Raw genomic sequence first — 17,616 nt, forward strand, 5'->3', positions numbered from 1 at the left:
GAATTTAGTGATGGTAATGTTGACTATCAAGGGGAAATGGTTAGATCCCATCTTGTTAAAGATGGACATTGCATGTCATTTGCAGCACGCACATCACTCACCACTTATCAGTCCAAATCTTAATGTTGTCAAGAGCTTTCTGTATATGGCACGGACAGCTTCAGTGTCTGAGGAGTTGCAAATGGTCCTGAATGTCATGCAGTCATCAGTGAATATCCCCACATCTGAAGTTTATGATGGAGATGAGGTTATTGATGAAGCAGCTGAAGATGGTTGGGTCTAGGATAGTACCCTGAGGAACTTTTAGAGCGATTTCCTGGGATTGAGATGATTGACTTCCAACAACCACAACCATATTCCTTTGTTCTAGATGCGAGTCCCATCAGTTGAGATTGTGCTCCTAATTCCCAATGACTTCAGTTTTTCCAGGACTCCTTATTGCCACACTCGGTCAATGCTGTCTTGATGTCAAGGTCAAGTCACTCTCACCTCTTGAGTTGAGCTCTTTTGTGCATATTCGGATGAGGAGGCCAGGAGCTGAGTGGTCCTGGCACAACCCAAACTGAGCAGGCTATCGCCGTGTAGATGTTGCTGGGACATTATTAAAAAATATGTAGTTATTGAAATTTAAGCTTTTTTGACATTATCAGCCATTAATTGTATCAGATCAAATCAACCCTCTAATTAGGGTAAAATTTCTTGGATTTTTATTAGCCTGTTTTAAAAGAACTCATTTTATTTTGAAGGAAGAAAAATAAGAGGAAAAGCATTCTGGAATAATTCTATATTTGAGAAAGTTTGCTCCTTTCCCTGCTTAATTTTCTGTTGCAAACAATAAAGGTCCCTTACCCAGATCCATTCTTGTAATACATGCATTAATCCTTTCCACCTTTTTTTTGAGCTCTGTGGTAATCAGATGCTCCTGAGGAATAGCAGGAGCTTGTCATATTTAGTATTTTACCCGTGGCCACTACATACATTTGCATCATTTGGTTGGTTATATAATTCTGTGGTACTGAAAATTTCTTTGTTATCCGTTTACTAGATTTCTTAGTTGTTTAACGTTAGGTGCCAGTTCACGCTTTGAGGTCAGATCATTTACTCGAGGACTGGATTGTGCAATATTGTGAAATTCTAGCCCTCACTGTACAGCTTGTCTTTCCATTTCCATCACCACCATTGTGTTTAATTTGCTACATGTGAAGTGTTGATTTGTTATAATGCATCTTTGTGAGCACCAAATTAGATTTGTTTACTCCAGATGAGAGAAATTGCTTTTCAACTGGCTTATTTTGTAAGTGGATATGTTGGGACTTGTCTATACATTTGTTTTTGTCCTTTAAATGGCTATTTGTCACCGCGGCAGCTTTCAGACACCACCTTGGATCTTAACCAGCGTTGATAAATGATTACTGGTTCAGATACTCTGTTTGGTTTGTGAGGAATTGCCGTATCACATGTTAGTAATTTTTGTCTTGGAATGCTAACTTTAATTTCAGTAACTTAAAATCTATTAATTTTCCACAGAAATGTTGTTACCTCAGCAGTTTCAGGGGTTTCTTGCAAAAACAAGCTAGCTTGAAAATATCCATATGCCCATTCCTACATCCATAACTGTGCCTTGTAATATATTGCTTTAATAGATTGTCACCAAACATAATGTGTAATTTTTGTTTCTTTAAGCTTAAGCTGTGTGTCAAAGATGGGCTTGTTGGAAAGTGTCCATGCATCAAAGTATTTTTCCTCCCTTAAACATTAAGGTTGTGTCGTTGCTCATCTCACCCAGGCAAATGCATTACCTGCTGTGCCCAGCAATGAATCATTGACACTGACGTTGTAATTTAATTTGCTGCAGCGTTGATCCTGTTCTGCACAACAATGCCATCTGGTGTTTTCTTGGGAATGGAGACTGCAGTAAGAATGACACCAGATTCCAAGAAGTGGCTTAAAGAAGATCTATTGGACCTGGTGCTGCTCAAATTGCACATCTGCCAATTTTCTAACTTTAGTTTCAGCATTAGGAAGCAATGGACCCTAAAACACATTAATAACACTCCCAAGTGAAAATTGTTGCTGAAAATATTTTGCATTGCAATCCATGCGGTGGTTATACATAACTTTAGCTTGTATGGTTAATTTTAGTCAGCATTTCGCAGATGGGCACACTTGAATGGTAGTCGCACTTTTTTTCAACCACCTTCTTGGGTATCTCCTAAGAAATCATCCAGCTAACAATTAAATAACAAGTTTTGGTTTTGCATTTTTCTTCCTTCCTCAATATAGCCTAAATGCATAATTGATAGGTATTATACAGCAGTGAAGCAAAATTTTTTGGAAAAGTCTTACTCCAATATATTGTCTCTGGGACCCTAATTTTTGTATGGAGAGTAGATAGCAATAGGTTAACATGGTCCAGTATTCAAACTGTCAAACATTTATGATGTAATTCACCCCTGCCTCCTCTCTCTCCACTCCCTCAAAAGATTGTTGTGGGTGAATTCCAAAAATAAATTATTTTTGGTTGATTTTTGTTGAGGATGCACCTTTTTACTTTGGAGCAATGTATGCCTCCGTTTTAGGAATCACTTTTTATTAATCAACAAGACTTACCAAGAGCACTGTGGCCATCTGGGGATAACCTAGATTCCACATGAAATCAGGATTTTTGTTTGCATGAGTAGATTGGATTCAGAGGATAAGGGAAACTGTGAAGTTTTCCAAGCCTTTGACACGAAGAACAGTCCCAGGAAAGCATAGAATTATCTGAAGCTGGCACACTGGGAGGGCCGTTGAAAGGTTTGAAAAACATTGAAGGAATTGAATGAAGGGGAAGCTGAGTGTAATAGAGTCTGGCAACAAATTCCAACCAGCAACGCATCTTCCAAAAAAATACTGATTACAGCAGAAACATCACCACTTAAGAACATAAGAAATAGGAACAAGAGAAGTATACAGTTGTTGAGCTTGCTTCACCATTCAGAATGATCATGGCTGATCTTAGGCTTCAACTCCACTTTCACACCCCTTTCCCATATCCCTCGATTCCTTGAAATACCAGAAATCTGTCTATCTCAGCCTCAAGTAAGGGGAGGCAATGGTGAAATAGCATTGTCACTGGGCTAGTAATCCAGAGACCCAGGGTAATGCCCTGGGGACTCAGGTTCAAATCCCAGTACTGCAGATGGTGAAATTTGAATGTAATGAAAACCTGGAATTAAAAGTCTAATGATTATGAAACCATTGCCAATTGTTGCAAAAATCTGTCAGGTTCACCCATGTTCTTTAGGGAAGAAAACCGTCTGCCCTTACCTGGTCTCATCTACATGCAACTCCAGATCTACAACAATAAAATGCCTTCACAAGCCACTATTAAAAAGCAATTAGAGAAGGGTAATAAATGCTAGCCCAGCCAGCAATGCCCACATCCAGTGAATTTAGAAAATATATATATAGGCAATGATGGCGTATCCACAATTTTCTGGGGTAGAAAATTCCAAAGATTCACAGTCCTTTGAGTGAAGAAATTGGCCTTGATCCTAAACAATCGGCTCCTTACACTGAAACTGTACCCCAAAGAGGGAAGCGACGTCTCCGTACCTGCTCTGTGAAGCCCCTTCGTAATCTTGAATGTTTCAATGTAATCACCTCACATTCTCTGAAACTACAGACCCAATTTACTCAGACTTTCATTATAAGGCAACTCTCTCTTTTCAGTGACCTCTCCAGCGAATCGAGTATTCCCTCCAGTGCAAGTATATCCTTCCTTAAACATGGATACAAAAATTGTACACACTGTTTTAAGAATGGTCTCGTCAAAGGCCTGTACAATTGGAGCAAGATGTCCTTATGCCTGTACACTAATCCTTTGAAGTAAGGCCAACGTGCCATTTGCTTTCCTAATCACTTGCTGCACTTTTATGCTTCTATATTCCTTGTATGAGTACACCCAATTCTCTCAGTACATCAACATTCATAAGTTTCAAGCCTTACAAAATATTCTGCTTTTCCATTTTAATGTCCAAAGTGAATAACTTGACGCTATCAGCCATGTTGTTGCCAACTAACTTTACCTGTCTATACCCCTTTGTAACCTCTTTGTATCCTCTTTGCTGCGTACCTACCTATGTACATCAGCAATCTTAGATGAAAAGAGAGTGTAATGTATCTAAGTCATAAGCATAGATTGTAAATAGCTTAGACCCTAGCAGTGATCCTTGCAGCACTCACCAGCCGCAGCCTGCCAACTTGAAAGCGTTGCATTTATCCAGACTCTGCTTTCTGTCTGAGTAATCCTCTATCCATGTAAACATATCACTCTCGACTCCATGTACCATTTTGTTCTGTATTAATCTTTTGTGTGGCATCTTCCAAACGCATGATTTCTACCACCTAAAAGGACAAGATGTATGGCGACATTACCATCTGCAAGGTCCCCTCCAAGCTGCGCACCATCCTGACTTTGAATTACATTGCTGCATCTTCACTGTTGTTGAATTTAAAATCCTGGAACTCCCTTTCCAACAGCACTGAGGTTGTTCCTATGTAACATGGAGTGCAGCAGTTCAAAAAGGCAACTTACCACCACATTTTCAAGGGCAGTTGGGGATGGGCAATAAACACTGACCTCTTTTGCCCTGTAATCTTGGCACATAATTTGTGTCTTCCCTTGTGAAAATACAGAATATTTGTTCAATGTCTGTGCTATTTCCTCATTCCTCAGGTGATTTTTTTTCTGTTTCTGCTTCTCAGGGACCAACGTTTACTTGAGCTACTCTCTCTTTCGTTTACTCATTTTATTTTTTCTTGATTTTATCATCCTTTTGGTAGCCTTTGTTGGTTTCTGAAACACTCCCAATCCTCAGACTTACTACAGTTCTTTGCAACATTATAAGCCTCTTGTAATCTAATGTTATCCTTATCTTCCTTAGTAAACTATGGATGGGTCATTCTTGCTTCATTTTTGTTTTTCAGTGGAATATATTTTGTTGAACATAGTTAATTGTTTCTTTAAATGTTTCCCACTCTTTATGGCCATACAGTTACTAAATTAACTGTAGCCAGCCCCCAACCCCATCCAGTGTAATTGGCTTTAAAATTGATTCTTGTTTCTAATTGGGGTATGTCGTTTTCAAACTTAACACTTCATCTGTCACAGATCCCACTCAACCTTGGTGTATTGTTTAAAATTACATTTTTGTTAGATTTGTTCAGTTACTATTCAAATATCTTACTGATGCATTTCATTCACACAGATAAAATCTTTAAATTAAAAATGCTAATGATCTTATAATCAAGTTACTGCAATGTTTTAATTGTAACGTCCTCCCTACCTATATCTGGAATATGTAACTAATTTTTGTGATGTTTGATTTGTGACACTTTTTTAAAAATCATCTGTTTTCTTGTCACAATTTAAAAGTTAGTATTTTGTTTACTTGAGTAGATTGACTACATTTTTTTATCTAGCAATAGAATTGGGGAAAAACACTTCCCTTAAGTCTTGAATTGTAATCACATGCACAGGCTACAATTGCAATAATATCAGTGTTCACACATGAAGAAATATAATTGCAAGCTTGAATAAGAAAGTTTTTAGGTATCACTGAATTAGGTAAATCACTAGATTTTCTTCTTTTCTCCAATAGAAATTTAGTTGGAAGTAGATGGTTGATAAAGGAAGAGCTGGAAGAGATGTTGGTTGAACAAATTTCTGACCATGACGTGAGTAATGGTGTCTTTATGGGTTATATGTTACTTAAAAGATTTGGCTTTTGCAATATGAAGCAGAATTGCAAAAAAAAACCTCGCTGGATTTTTTTATAGGTTGCCTCCAAAGTTGAGAATTTGTGATTTTAGTTTTGTGAAGACCCAATGGATACTAACTGGAGCAATTAGTATAAATTTGGAGGGGAAAATAAGTTACAGAAAATGGATGGAATTCAGCTTTTGACAACCTAGAAAAAATCCTGTCCACCTTTTCATTCAGACTGAAGAAAAACTTAAGAGTTAATCTACATATTGCTGTGCTTTCACGTAATTATAACAGCTGATTAAATGATCTCGAGGATCTTAAATGTTTACTTGGAATATTTAAAACTTGTGTGCCTACCATAATCTAATTCATAAAGAATTAATGAGGCTATTTAATTCTTTTTAGACTAATTTCAAAGCAATTGAACTATGTGACAAATGTTGATTAAAACCACCTTACCAGTAGTTTCCATTGAGCTTCACTCGAAGATTAACTTGAACTCTTATTGGAATCAGACCCTGAAACAGCAATTTGCCATTGGCTAAAAATGAAAAATATTCAAAGATTTAATTTAAAGACAGGAATTGATCATTTTTCTTTTGCCCTTATTGAGCCCATCCATAATTGTCTTGAGTTTCACAAGAGAACCGGAAGCGTGCTTGCAAACCTTAACAGAAATAGTGTTAGGATAATCGTTTTTATGTAATGTATTGATTGTGTATCAATATTTTGGGTGCTCTGAGTGGAAACAACAGTTGTTGATCCTACAATTAATTTTCTGACATAATATTAGATGCCTAAAGTGTCACAGTTAACAATTTACAACACACTGGTTTAATGTATAAATATTTGATGTTCACTGAAATTAAATTTCTATTCACTTTTATTGGTATTTAGTGTAATGCTGATACTATCAAAGGACTACAAAGAAACTTCTCTTTAAAAAAAATCTCATTTGGTTTCCTCTTTCTTTTGTTTGAAGGGTATCCATATATACTTGGAATTGAAATTACTCTTCCTTCTCATGCCATGCAAGCATTTGATTTTGCTAAGACAATTTTTAATTTTCTTATTTGCAAAGATAAATTTCCCACCTGCCGTTTCCCAGCTGGAATATTTGGCAGTTCTGATTGAAAATTCATGACCGTAATTTTATTGTCCCGCCCGTCAAGGAAATCAGAATGGCAGAATGGGTAAGGAGTGAAACCATGGAACGGTCCGTTGACCTTGGGTGGGATTTTACACTTTTGAACTGAGCGTGGCAGTAAAATCCCACCCCATATGTCTGCTAACTTGCTGTAAGGCGCCAGTTGGCCTCTGTTGTTCAGCTGATCAGGGGTTAGCATTCCTTTCAAGTCGTTCGCGCTAAATCATGATGTTGATGTCAGTCTTAACTGCTGCTTTGATGCCTTAGTTGATGAATATATCACAATGTGGTATTGAGCTATACAAGACAGAAACAGCTACACTGGAATTCTACTGCTTTGCCTATCACGGGAATCGGAGCTGGTGAGGGGAGTACATGGGTGGCACGGTAGCACAGTGGTTAGCGCTGCTGTTTCACAGCTCCAGGGACCTGGGTTCGGTTCCCAGCTTGGGTCACTGTCTGTGTGGAATTTGCACATTCTCCTCGTGTCTGCGTGGGTTTCCTCCGGATGCTCTGGTTTCCTCCCTCAGGCCAAAGATGTGCGGGTTAGGTTGATTGGCCATGCTAAAATTGCCCTTGGTGTCCTGAGATGTATGAGTTAGAGGGATTAGTGGGTAAATATGTAGGGATATGGGAGTAGGGCCTGGGTGGAATTGTGGTCGGTGCAGACTCGATGGGCCAAATGGCCTCTTTCTGTCCTGTAGGGATTCTAAAAGAAGGTTCTTTGACCTCGGGCAGGATTTTCCAGTCACGGGTCGTGCAAGGCCATAAAATCCAGTTCCTAGTCCTTGCTTGAGTTAGTTACACTCAGTCTGGATAATATGTAGGTACCAGAATTGCCCTCAGAACCAGCGAATGTCAGAACATTTGCTCCTATTAACTGTTGGTATCTTTAGTAGAAGGTGCTTGTGAGTTGGTCAACTTGTATGTGGTGCTGTGCACCATTGAGTAAGCTACTGACACTGCTTTTCAAGTTAATGCATACAAACCTGCATTCTGGTAAGATACTGGACATTACTACTGCCCAAGGAATGGTAACCCAACAACAGACAATGTCTTAATGGTAGGGGAAAGGAAAAATAAAGCGCTTAGTGGGGAAGGGGAGAGCTGGGAGATCAGGGCAGGAAGAAGGTTCACCTTTAACTGAAACTAAGTAGCGTAATGAGAAAACACCCGAATAAAAATAAGAACTGAAAACGAAATTGATTTCTGCTCAACTTAGATTGATCAGTGGATCCAATGAATGCATAACAAAAATGCAAATAACGAAGTATAGCGAGGGGAATTATGGGGGAACAGACAAGATGTGAGTAGCAAAATTTAGTTTGTTAGAATTTGTAGAGAATGGCAGTTGAGGCCAACAAGAAGGCATTGGAGATCTGGTTCAGCCAGTATAAGCAGTCAAGAGTGCATAGTTAATGCCAAAACTCCAGACATTTTGGCAATTCCTTTGCCTAAAATAGTCACAATTTCTTATCATAGGTGGATAATATTTTATATATAAAAGGCCACAGGGAAGAAAACTTGGAACTGTCTATTCTGATATGTACACGAACATATGCGTACACGAACATATGCATACACTCAAGTAATGGTAAATAAATTATTCGACTCATCTCTACTCAAAAGATGATATGTTCACTGAATATTCATGTCTATACACACTATCATTTAAAATAAAATTACAACTCTAGAGTACATGAAAAAAGGGTTCACTTGCCTGAGTTGATCTATTTTAATTGACTGATGTACAATTTGATTTATCCTATCTAAAATGAGCAATTCAGAGTTCATTTGAATTCAAGTTATTCAAAACATGTTGCATTTAATTTCTGTCTATCAAAATGGCATCCTCAAAATTACGTTTTAAAATCATAATTGTGTGAAAATTCTTGTTGACTTTGACAACTTCCAATTTTTATTATGGGACAAACCAAATGTAAAATCTGAAGAGAGCCTGTTATAAAATAACAGCAACTTACATTAACGCCAATAACATAGTATGAAAATGATTAACGTCTTAATACTTGAATGAAATGTTTACAGTCAGATCTTGCTTGGTATATGTGCAAACTGGTTTATCAAACAACTGAAAAATGCTACTTAGAAAGCTCTTCGTCCTGTAATTAGGTTAATTCCATTTTTACACTAGCTTAACAAGAAGGCTAATAACAAATTAAGCGCAGTCTTTTTCTCTTTGTCACTTCTCCAGCTTGTAGATCGTTGGTCAAGAGGGACTGACTGTTTCTTTTTAATAATTAAATGTTTACTGTGTGTGGTTTGATTATATGCTTTCATGTGTCCATGATCCTTGTTTCTGTAGCATAACTAGTCACAGAATTTATTACCATGTAAAATAACCAATATTTTTAAATTATAGGTTAATAACAATTCTAGAGCTTGGATTTTATTTGCTATAAAGAGATGCCTGTCTGAAGCATGTGTATTATCTTTTTAACTTCTGGTTATTTCTAAGTTTGCAATTTTTTGTTTAATAAGATTACAATTATATAACAATCACATGCAGGTGATGCAAGAAAAGGACTTATACATTTCTGGCAAAGCATGTCTCCAGTCGGTGCACCTCAGTATAATACTTCTAAAGTTGTTTGCAGGCAGAACTATTATTTCCACTAGGGCAAGGAGTGTGCATAATACAAGGCTTTGTTTAAAAAAAATTGTATCTTGCAGTGAAAATCTTCTTAAGACGGTAGGGTTTTACTTTAACATTGTGGTTTGTAGATTTTCTAAATATCATACACAATCCAGTGAAAATTCTAACTTAATATCCTTATAATTGTTAAAGTCCAAAGATGTACTGACATCCCTCCCAGATGAATTGTAGATATATAATAGCCAGTGCCAAACTACCAATCTCTGTCCACATCCCACACAATTTCTATCTATCAATGCTGATTTGAGAGTCTCAATTCTCTGTGGAAGGAGATAGTTTTCAGCTAGTACACAGCTTCTGTTCCAGTCATTCCAGAGAATAATAAAAGCCTGCTCAGTGAGTATTTCATTATTGTCTTGCTAGAAAATTGGTTCTACTGTATATTAATGCAAATTGTTCAAACTATTCTCCAAACCCAACCCTTATCTATCCACAACCCAATCCCAATTTTGGAGCTGACAGAGCTAATGTATGCTATATTAAGTGTAGGACTGTGCAGAAGATAATGTGTTTAATTGTCAATTGTCCTGTTTAATAAATAGCTGACCTCTATTAAGTAACATTAGTCTTTCCTTTTATGCTTTAAACAGTACATACACTTTATTCAGTTACTGGAGCGTATGCTGTCCTTATCATACTGCAGTATTAAGGAAGAATATGTGTTGAAATTTCGTAGAAAGATGGAAGATCAGTCCAAGAAACAGATAATTGAACCTTTACAGTTTGATGAGAATGGAGTAGCTTTCAGTAAAGGGGAAGGTAAGAGAAAATCTACCGTAAAGCCTGGCATTCATTTCTGTCTATTCTGCAAAGTATGAAGTTCAGGTGTTTTTTCTTAAACTAGTGTGGTACTCTGACCTTCTGAAGTCTTATAATATACCATTACTGTTATAAGATTAAACCCATCATCACTTTGTTTAATGTTTGTGCACAGTTCACATGTGCCCTGTTCCATTAGCCATTAGGAGGAAACTAACTTTGGAGGAAATGTATTGCAAATTCTTTATTTTTCAAATTTAAGAATTTTCTTTAACTATTCTAACAATAATATAAAACTGTGTGCCTGTAAATGCCATTCTGGTATTCGGTTACTGGTAACACAGCCAGAAAAACACACTCGGTCAAGCTATGCATCATGTTCTTTAGCTAAGCAGAACTCAACTTTGAAATGTATGTGTGAGACTAATAATATTACTTACTTTGGGGATGGGAATTCTACTTAAGTTAACAGACGGCAACTAATGGAAGAAGGATTGTACAAGAAAGGAGTTTGGCTGACTTCCAGCTGTTTATATGACATGCCTCATCTTGTACGTAGAGTTTGCCATGTTATATATTCCAGTTATACATATGGTTCACAGATTCTGGACTCCTCAGTAATGTAAATGAAACCAGACTGCTTGAAATTTCTCAGCTTCACAATGCGATGAAAACTGAATAAATGATAACTACATTTATTGGTAGTGGGTCACAGCTGCATTACTAGAAGGCATCCATGTCAGCATGAGTATGACTGACTGCTGATGTGTACAATAAGAACTTCACAACAGATTTTACCCTTGCAGCACAGAATATTGGACTTGGTGTTATAGTAGCAGTTATAACCAGAGAAGCAACGCATTCAAGCTCCCAATCCTCAAGAAAGTGTCTTTTATTTCACCAAATCAACTATAAGCACCTGACGAAAGTCATAGAAATGAGCTTCAAATACGAAAGATCTATTAAATCTTGTACCTGTACAAAATTTAGATCACAGGTTTGTACTATTCTGTGGTTTGTGTAACATGGTTATTTTGAAGAATATTCAAGAATGTATGACTGCTGCTTCTAATTCCAGCAACTGCATAAAACTCAGCTCAGGGCACTTCTGTTGCGCCTGCATTATATTTACTATTGGTGCATTCAATGCCACAGACAGCATTAAGTATGTGTTACTTCAGCTTTTCAAGACTTCTTTTGGATGAGACATTAAACTGAAGTCCTGTCCAATTGGGTAAGATATAAAATATCATGCAGAATTATTTGGGGAGTAACAGGGAATACTCATTTTTGGAGCCAAATGTTTTCCTTTAATTGACACAACCACAGAATTTTTACAATACAGGAGAAGGCTATTTAGCTCATGGTGTCTGCACTGGTTCTCCTAGGAACAATTTGCTAATGCTACTTGCATATTCAGACAACATTCTGATTTCCTCAAGTGCCTCAATCAAACTTGCCTCCACCTCACTGTCGAGCTGTGTATTCCAGATCATCATGACTCACTGCGTGAAAACCCTTTTCTTCATGTTGCCATTGCATCTTTAGCCAGTGCTCATTAATATATATCACAAAGACCAATGGTTCCAACACTACACTACAAACCTTCCAAATAACATCCATCAATCATTATTAACTGTTTCCTGTCACTCAGCCAATTTTGAATTCATGTTGCTCCTGTCACTCTTATTCTGTGAGCTATAACTTTTCCCACAAGCCTGTTGTGCAGCACTTTACCGAATGTGCTGTAGAAGTCTATGTACACCATATCAAGCATTACCTTGATCAATCCCATTTTTAGTAACAAATTTGTGCTGGCTTTCCTTCATTAACCCACATTTGCCTAATTGACTATTAATTTTGCCATGAATTCTAATTTCTAGAAGCTTCACCTTTGTCAAGTTTGAACTGATCTAGTTGCTGGGCTTATCTTTACATCCTTTTATGAACAATGATGTAACATTTGTAATTCTCCAGTCATCTGGCCCACCCCTGTGTCTAAGGAAGACTTGAAAATTATGATCAGAGCCTCTGCAATTTTCACCCTTCTTTCTCTCAGTATCCTTGGATGCATCTCATTTGGTCCCAGTGCCTTACCAGACAGCCTATCTGACACCATCTCTTTATCAATTTTAAACCTTTCAAGTGTCAGAATTATCTTCTCCCCACGCATCCTGATCTACACTCTCCCGTTGGAAAAAGATACAAAAGTCTGAAAACCTGTACGTACAGACCTCAAGAACAGCTTCTTTCCTGCTGTCATCAGACTTTTGAACGGTCCTATCATATATTAAGCATATTTTTTCTCTTCACCCTACCTGTAGCTGCAACACTATATTCTGCACCCTTCCTTTTCTTTTCCCCTTATGTGCTTCATGGGTGGTATGATTTGCCTGTATAGGATGCAAGAAACAATACTGTTCATTGTACATGTGACAAATCAAATCAAATCTACCATGACTGTGCAACACCAGTCTCAATTCTGCATCCCTGTTCCCTGGTGAAAGTATATGTAAAATATTCATTTTATATTTGTCGTTTCCTGCCTCTGTACCTAAATCCCCTTTTTGGTCCCCAGTTGGCTCCTATTTTCACTTTTCATTATTTTATGTCTAAAGAAGACTTTTGAATTCTCTTTTATATTAGCTGCTAGGCTCTTTTCATATTCTTGCAAAGCTTCTCTTCTTTTTCATTTCCCCTCTGGACCTTCTGTATTCAGCCTGGTTCTTGGTTGTATTGTCCATCTGACATCTGTCATAAGTGCATTTTTTCTTAATCCACTAATCACGATCTCTCCTGTCACCCAAAAAGATCTGAATTTGTTTGTGCTACCTTTCCACTTTGTGGGAATATACCTTGTCTATGCCCAAACTAATTCCCCTCTAAAGGCATCCCATTGTTTAGATACTGTTTTGCCTGGCAAACTTTGATTCCATTCCATCTAAGCCAGCTCCATTCTCATCCCATTGATGTTGGCTTAACATTGTTAAAAACACTAACCAGTTATTTATATCCTTGCTATTTGTCAGACCTTCCTGTCCTCAAATTAACTGCCATGTTTGCCTTTATAACAGTGACTGCATTTAGAACAGTAAATCATAGACAAAGACTTAGAGACTAGTTCATAGAATTCTGGAGAGTAACATGAAAACCAGAGTAGGTTGTTCAGCTTCTCAAACTAGTTTTCATCATTCAGTCAGATTATATCTAACCTATAGGCATTTGAGACTAGAAGACTTGGTATTGGAAAAGTCTCTAAGGCCTTTGAGGAAATCTGTGTCTGAAATATCCTTTCTCTCTTTTGAGAATAATTTGTGCAGACACTATACCTATACTACAAACCTGCATTTTTAGACTGCCGTATTATGTTCTCAGAATAATCATAAAATGCTTTACAGCATGACAAGAGTCCATGTAGCCCATTGAGATCATACCAACTTTCTGCAAGAGCAATCCAGCCAGTCCTGCTCCCCATGTCCATTTTGTGTAGCAATGTTTTTCCTTTCTGATACTTAATTCCCATGATTGACACTGACACACAAGCAATATAACCAAGTTATAACCACATGCTGCATGACAAAATATAACCTCGTCACCTTTGCTTCTTTTGTCAGATACTTTTAATCTGTGTCCTTTGGTTCCTGGCCCTTCCACCAAGGGAACAGATTCTTCCAGTCTAGACCCCTCATGATTTTTAACACACCAAATCTCTCGATGTTTTCTGTTGTGAGCTGAACAATTGCATTAATCCGATCCAATCTTGTAACTGAAGTCCCTCTTCTCTGGAACCATTCTAGTAAATTTTTTCTGCACCGTTTCTAAGACCTACACATTCTTCTTTCAGTAAAATGCCCAGAACTGTTCAGACTTTTCCAGTTGTGGTCAGACGTTTTTTTTTGAGTTTTACAATAAATTCCTTGCTTTTGTACTCTATGCTTTTGTTTATAACATGCAAGATTCCTTGTTATTTTAAAATTGCTTTTTCAACCTACCCGATCACCTTTAACAATTTAGGCACACATATATCCTGGTCTCAATTCTGCATCCCCTGTAGAATTTTACACTTCAGTTTATATAGCCATGTCCTCTTTCTTCCTACCAAAATATATCACTTCGTTCTCTGCATTAAATTTCATACTTTCCATTCTCTGCCTATCAAAATCCTATTTCAGTTCACATTGTGTCATTTGCAAATATTTGCACCTTGTATACTCAAGTCTAAGTCATTAATGTACATCACAAAAAACACTGTTAGTACTGGGGAACATTACTACTGCTTCCTAACAATCATTCACTGCAACACTGTTTCCTGTCTCTTAGCTATTTTCATATATATGGTATCACCACCCCTTTTAATCCATGGGCTTTAACTTTGTCAAATCACTGCTGGAAGGCCTTAAAGACCACATCAACTGCATTACCCTCATCAACCTCTTATTTACTTCTGTAAGAAACTCAATCAAGTTGATTCAACATGATTTGCCTTTAACAAATCTGTTGGTGTTTCTTAACTAATCCACACATGTGCAAGGAACTGTTAATTTTGCCACAGATTATTGTTTCAAAAATCTTTCCGACCACCCAGGGTTAAATTGATTGGCCTGTAGTAGAGAATATCATTGCATCGTTTTTTTGAACCAGAGATTAACATTTTCTGTTTCCAGTCCTCTGAAACATGCCTCTCTCTTGGAAAATTATGGAAATTTCCACACCTACCTTCCTCAGCATCCTCGGATGCATCCTATTTGGATTCTGGTGACCATTCTATTTTAAGCACCATCAACTTTTCTAGTACTCCCCTTTATCACTTTTTGGCCCATCCAGGATCTCAATTGCCTTTTCTTTATAACGACTTTGATAGTATTATCTTCCTTGGTAAAGTACACCAGCAATGTGGATACAAAATTGGCTGAATAACAGTCAAGTAATGTTTATTCGGGTTGGACGAAAGTTCGTAGTAGTGTTTGCCAAGTGTCGGTATTGGGACCCTTCCTTTTCCTGATGTATATTAATGATCTCGATCTTGGTGTGGCAATTTCAAAGTGTGCTTGACAAAAAACTTGGAACTATTGTAAATTGTGAAAAAGTATAGAACTTCAAAAAGAAAAGTTGGTGAAGTGGGCAGAGAAGTGTGAATTGATGCAATTTAGCGTGAAGAACATGGAGAGACAATATAAAATAAAGGGTAAAATTCTTAAGGGTGGGCAGGAGCAGAGGAACCTGGGTATATATGTTGGCAAGACAGGTGAAGAGAACAGTTAATAAAGTATGTAGTATTCTGGGTTTTATTAATACTCTGATATATTAGTCAGCCTGACATCTGTCCATGGCTCCCCCAGCACACTCACTCTCTCCAGCACTATAATATTTTTACTTTTTTATCATATTTTACTGCCATCCTTTTTTTCCCTTCCTTACCCTGTATCGAAGAATATTTAGTGCCAAAACCTACCCTTTATGGAACCAGGTCTCTTATTCTGCACAAATCACATTCCCATGTGGCTGTTTGTGCCTTCGGCATTCTAACATTAACCACACTTTGTGTTTACACACATGCACTTCAAATCAATCTTAGATCCCCCCCTTGATTTCTCTTAGTCTGATCCCATCTAATACCTAACTATTTCCATCCCTGTTGCTCTCTGTCGCCCTTAATACTTTGTGCGCCTTGTTTCTCCTTTCTACATCTGGTGTCCATTCCCTGCCAAATTAGTTTTTAAACCACGCCCCCCCCCCCCCCCCCCCCCCCCGAAACGCGTGCACACACACACACACACACACACACACACACACACACACACACACACACACACACAACTTGCAAACCACTCGTCAGGAACATTGGTCCCAGCTCTATTGAGCTGCAACCTGTCTGGCCTGTATGTTTCCACCACCCACAGAATGCTGCACCAGTGTAAAGCCTTCCCTCCTGCACCATCTCCACAGCCATATATTTATCTATTTCGTCCACCTATTTCAATCCTCACTAGCGCCTGGTACTGGGAGCAGTCTGGCTATTAATAAGCAGAATTGCAAAAGATACTAAGTAATCTGTTTCCTAGCTCAGAAAAAATTGCCTGCAGGATATTATCCTGTTTTCTACCATGCAATTGGTACTAATATGGACCAAGGCTTCTGGCTATTAAACCTCCCCCCTTGGAATGTTTCTGCAGCCGCTCAGTGACATTCTACACTCAGACATCAGTAGGGCAGAATACCATCCTGGAATTACGTCTGCAACCACTGAATTACCCTGTTGTTCTCCTAACAATTGCATTTCCTAGAACTACTGCAATCCCAATCTTTCTGCCTCCCCATCCCCATATAACTGAGCTATGAGTGGTGTATGGCAGCCACCTCCTGAAACATTCTATCAACAAAGATCTGAGTCTCGTGATGCAGGGCTATTGTACAAACACTCTGAAACTTGGATTTCCAGCTTCTCCAGCTGAGTACATATTCTGCACTTGTGGTTGTACATGCAACGGGAAGCATTCTGAAGTTCTCACAAGCACTGGAAGTACATTCAATGGGACTAAGTCACCCTGTAAGAAGTCTCTCAATATCAGATTAAAGTCCAACAGTTTATTTGGTAGCACAAGCCACTAGCTTTCAGAGTGCTGCCCCTTCATCAGATGAGTGGGAGTTCTGTTCACAAACAGGGCATATGAAGATACAAACTCAATTTACAAAATAATGGTTGGAATGCGAGTCTTGCAGGTAATCAAGTCTCAAAGATGCAGACAATGTGAGTGGAGAGAGGGTTAAGCTCAGGTTAAAGAGATGTGTATTGTCTCCAGCCAGGACAGTCAAGTTGTGGCGCTTACAGATAATGTGACATGAACCCAAGATCCTGGTTGAGGCCGTCTTCACGTGTGCGGAATTTGGCTATCAGTCTCTGCTCAGTGACTCTGCGTTGTTGTGTGTCATGTAAGACTCGCATTCCAACCATTATCTTGTAAATTGAGTTTGTATCTTTATATGCCCTGTTTGTGAACAAAACTCCCACTCACATGATGAAGAAGGCAGCACTCCGAAAGCTAGTAGTTTGTGGCTTGTGCTACCAAATAAACCTGTTGGACTGTAACATGGTGTTGTGAGACTTTTACTGTTTACCCCAGTCCAATGCTAGCATCTCCACATCATGACTAAGTCACCCTGCCATGCCTCTAAATATGCAACTCCTCATTAAACATAACATAAATGCAACAATTTAAAAAAAAAACCCTCCCTAGTTACTTACCAATCAGCTTCCCTTGTGCTGTTGTCACTTTACGTTTTGTC

General features: G+C 38.1%; 1 protein-coding gene across 1 annotated transcript in view; it reads left to right on the top strand.

Annotated features, from left to right (window-relative positions):
* Positions 1-17,616, top strand: part of mrps9 (mitochondrial ribosomal protein S9) — a 98,136-nt gene that overhangs the window by 76,489 nt on the left and 4,031 nt on the right. The window contains exons 7-8 of the mRNA XM_080197164.1: positions 5,646-5,721; positions 10,164-10,332. Coding sequence (XP_080053290.1) covers positions 5,646-5,721; positions 10,164-10,332 — 245 coding nt within the window. The remainder of the gene's footprint in view (positions 1-5,645; positions 5,722-10,163; positions 10,333-17,616) is intronic.

Source organism: Carcharhinus amblyrhynchos, chromosome 10 (assembly GCF_965287045.1).
Source record: "Carcharhinus amblyrhynchos chromosome 10, sCarAmb.v2.hapA, whole genome shotgun sequence".
NCBI classification, from domain to species: domain Eukaryota; kingdom Metazoa; phylum Chordata; class Chondrichthyes; order Carcharhiniformes; family Carcharhinidae; genus Carcharhinus; species Carcharhinus amblyrhynchos.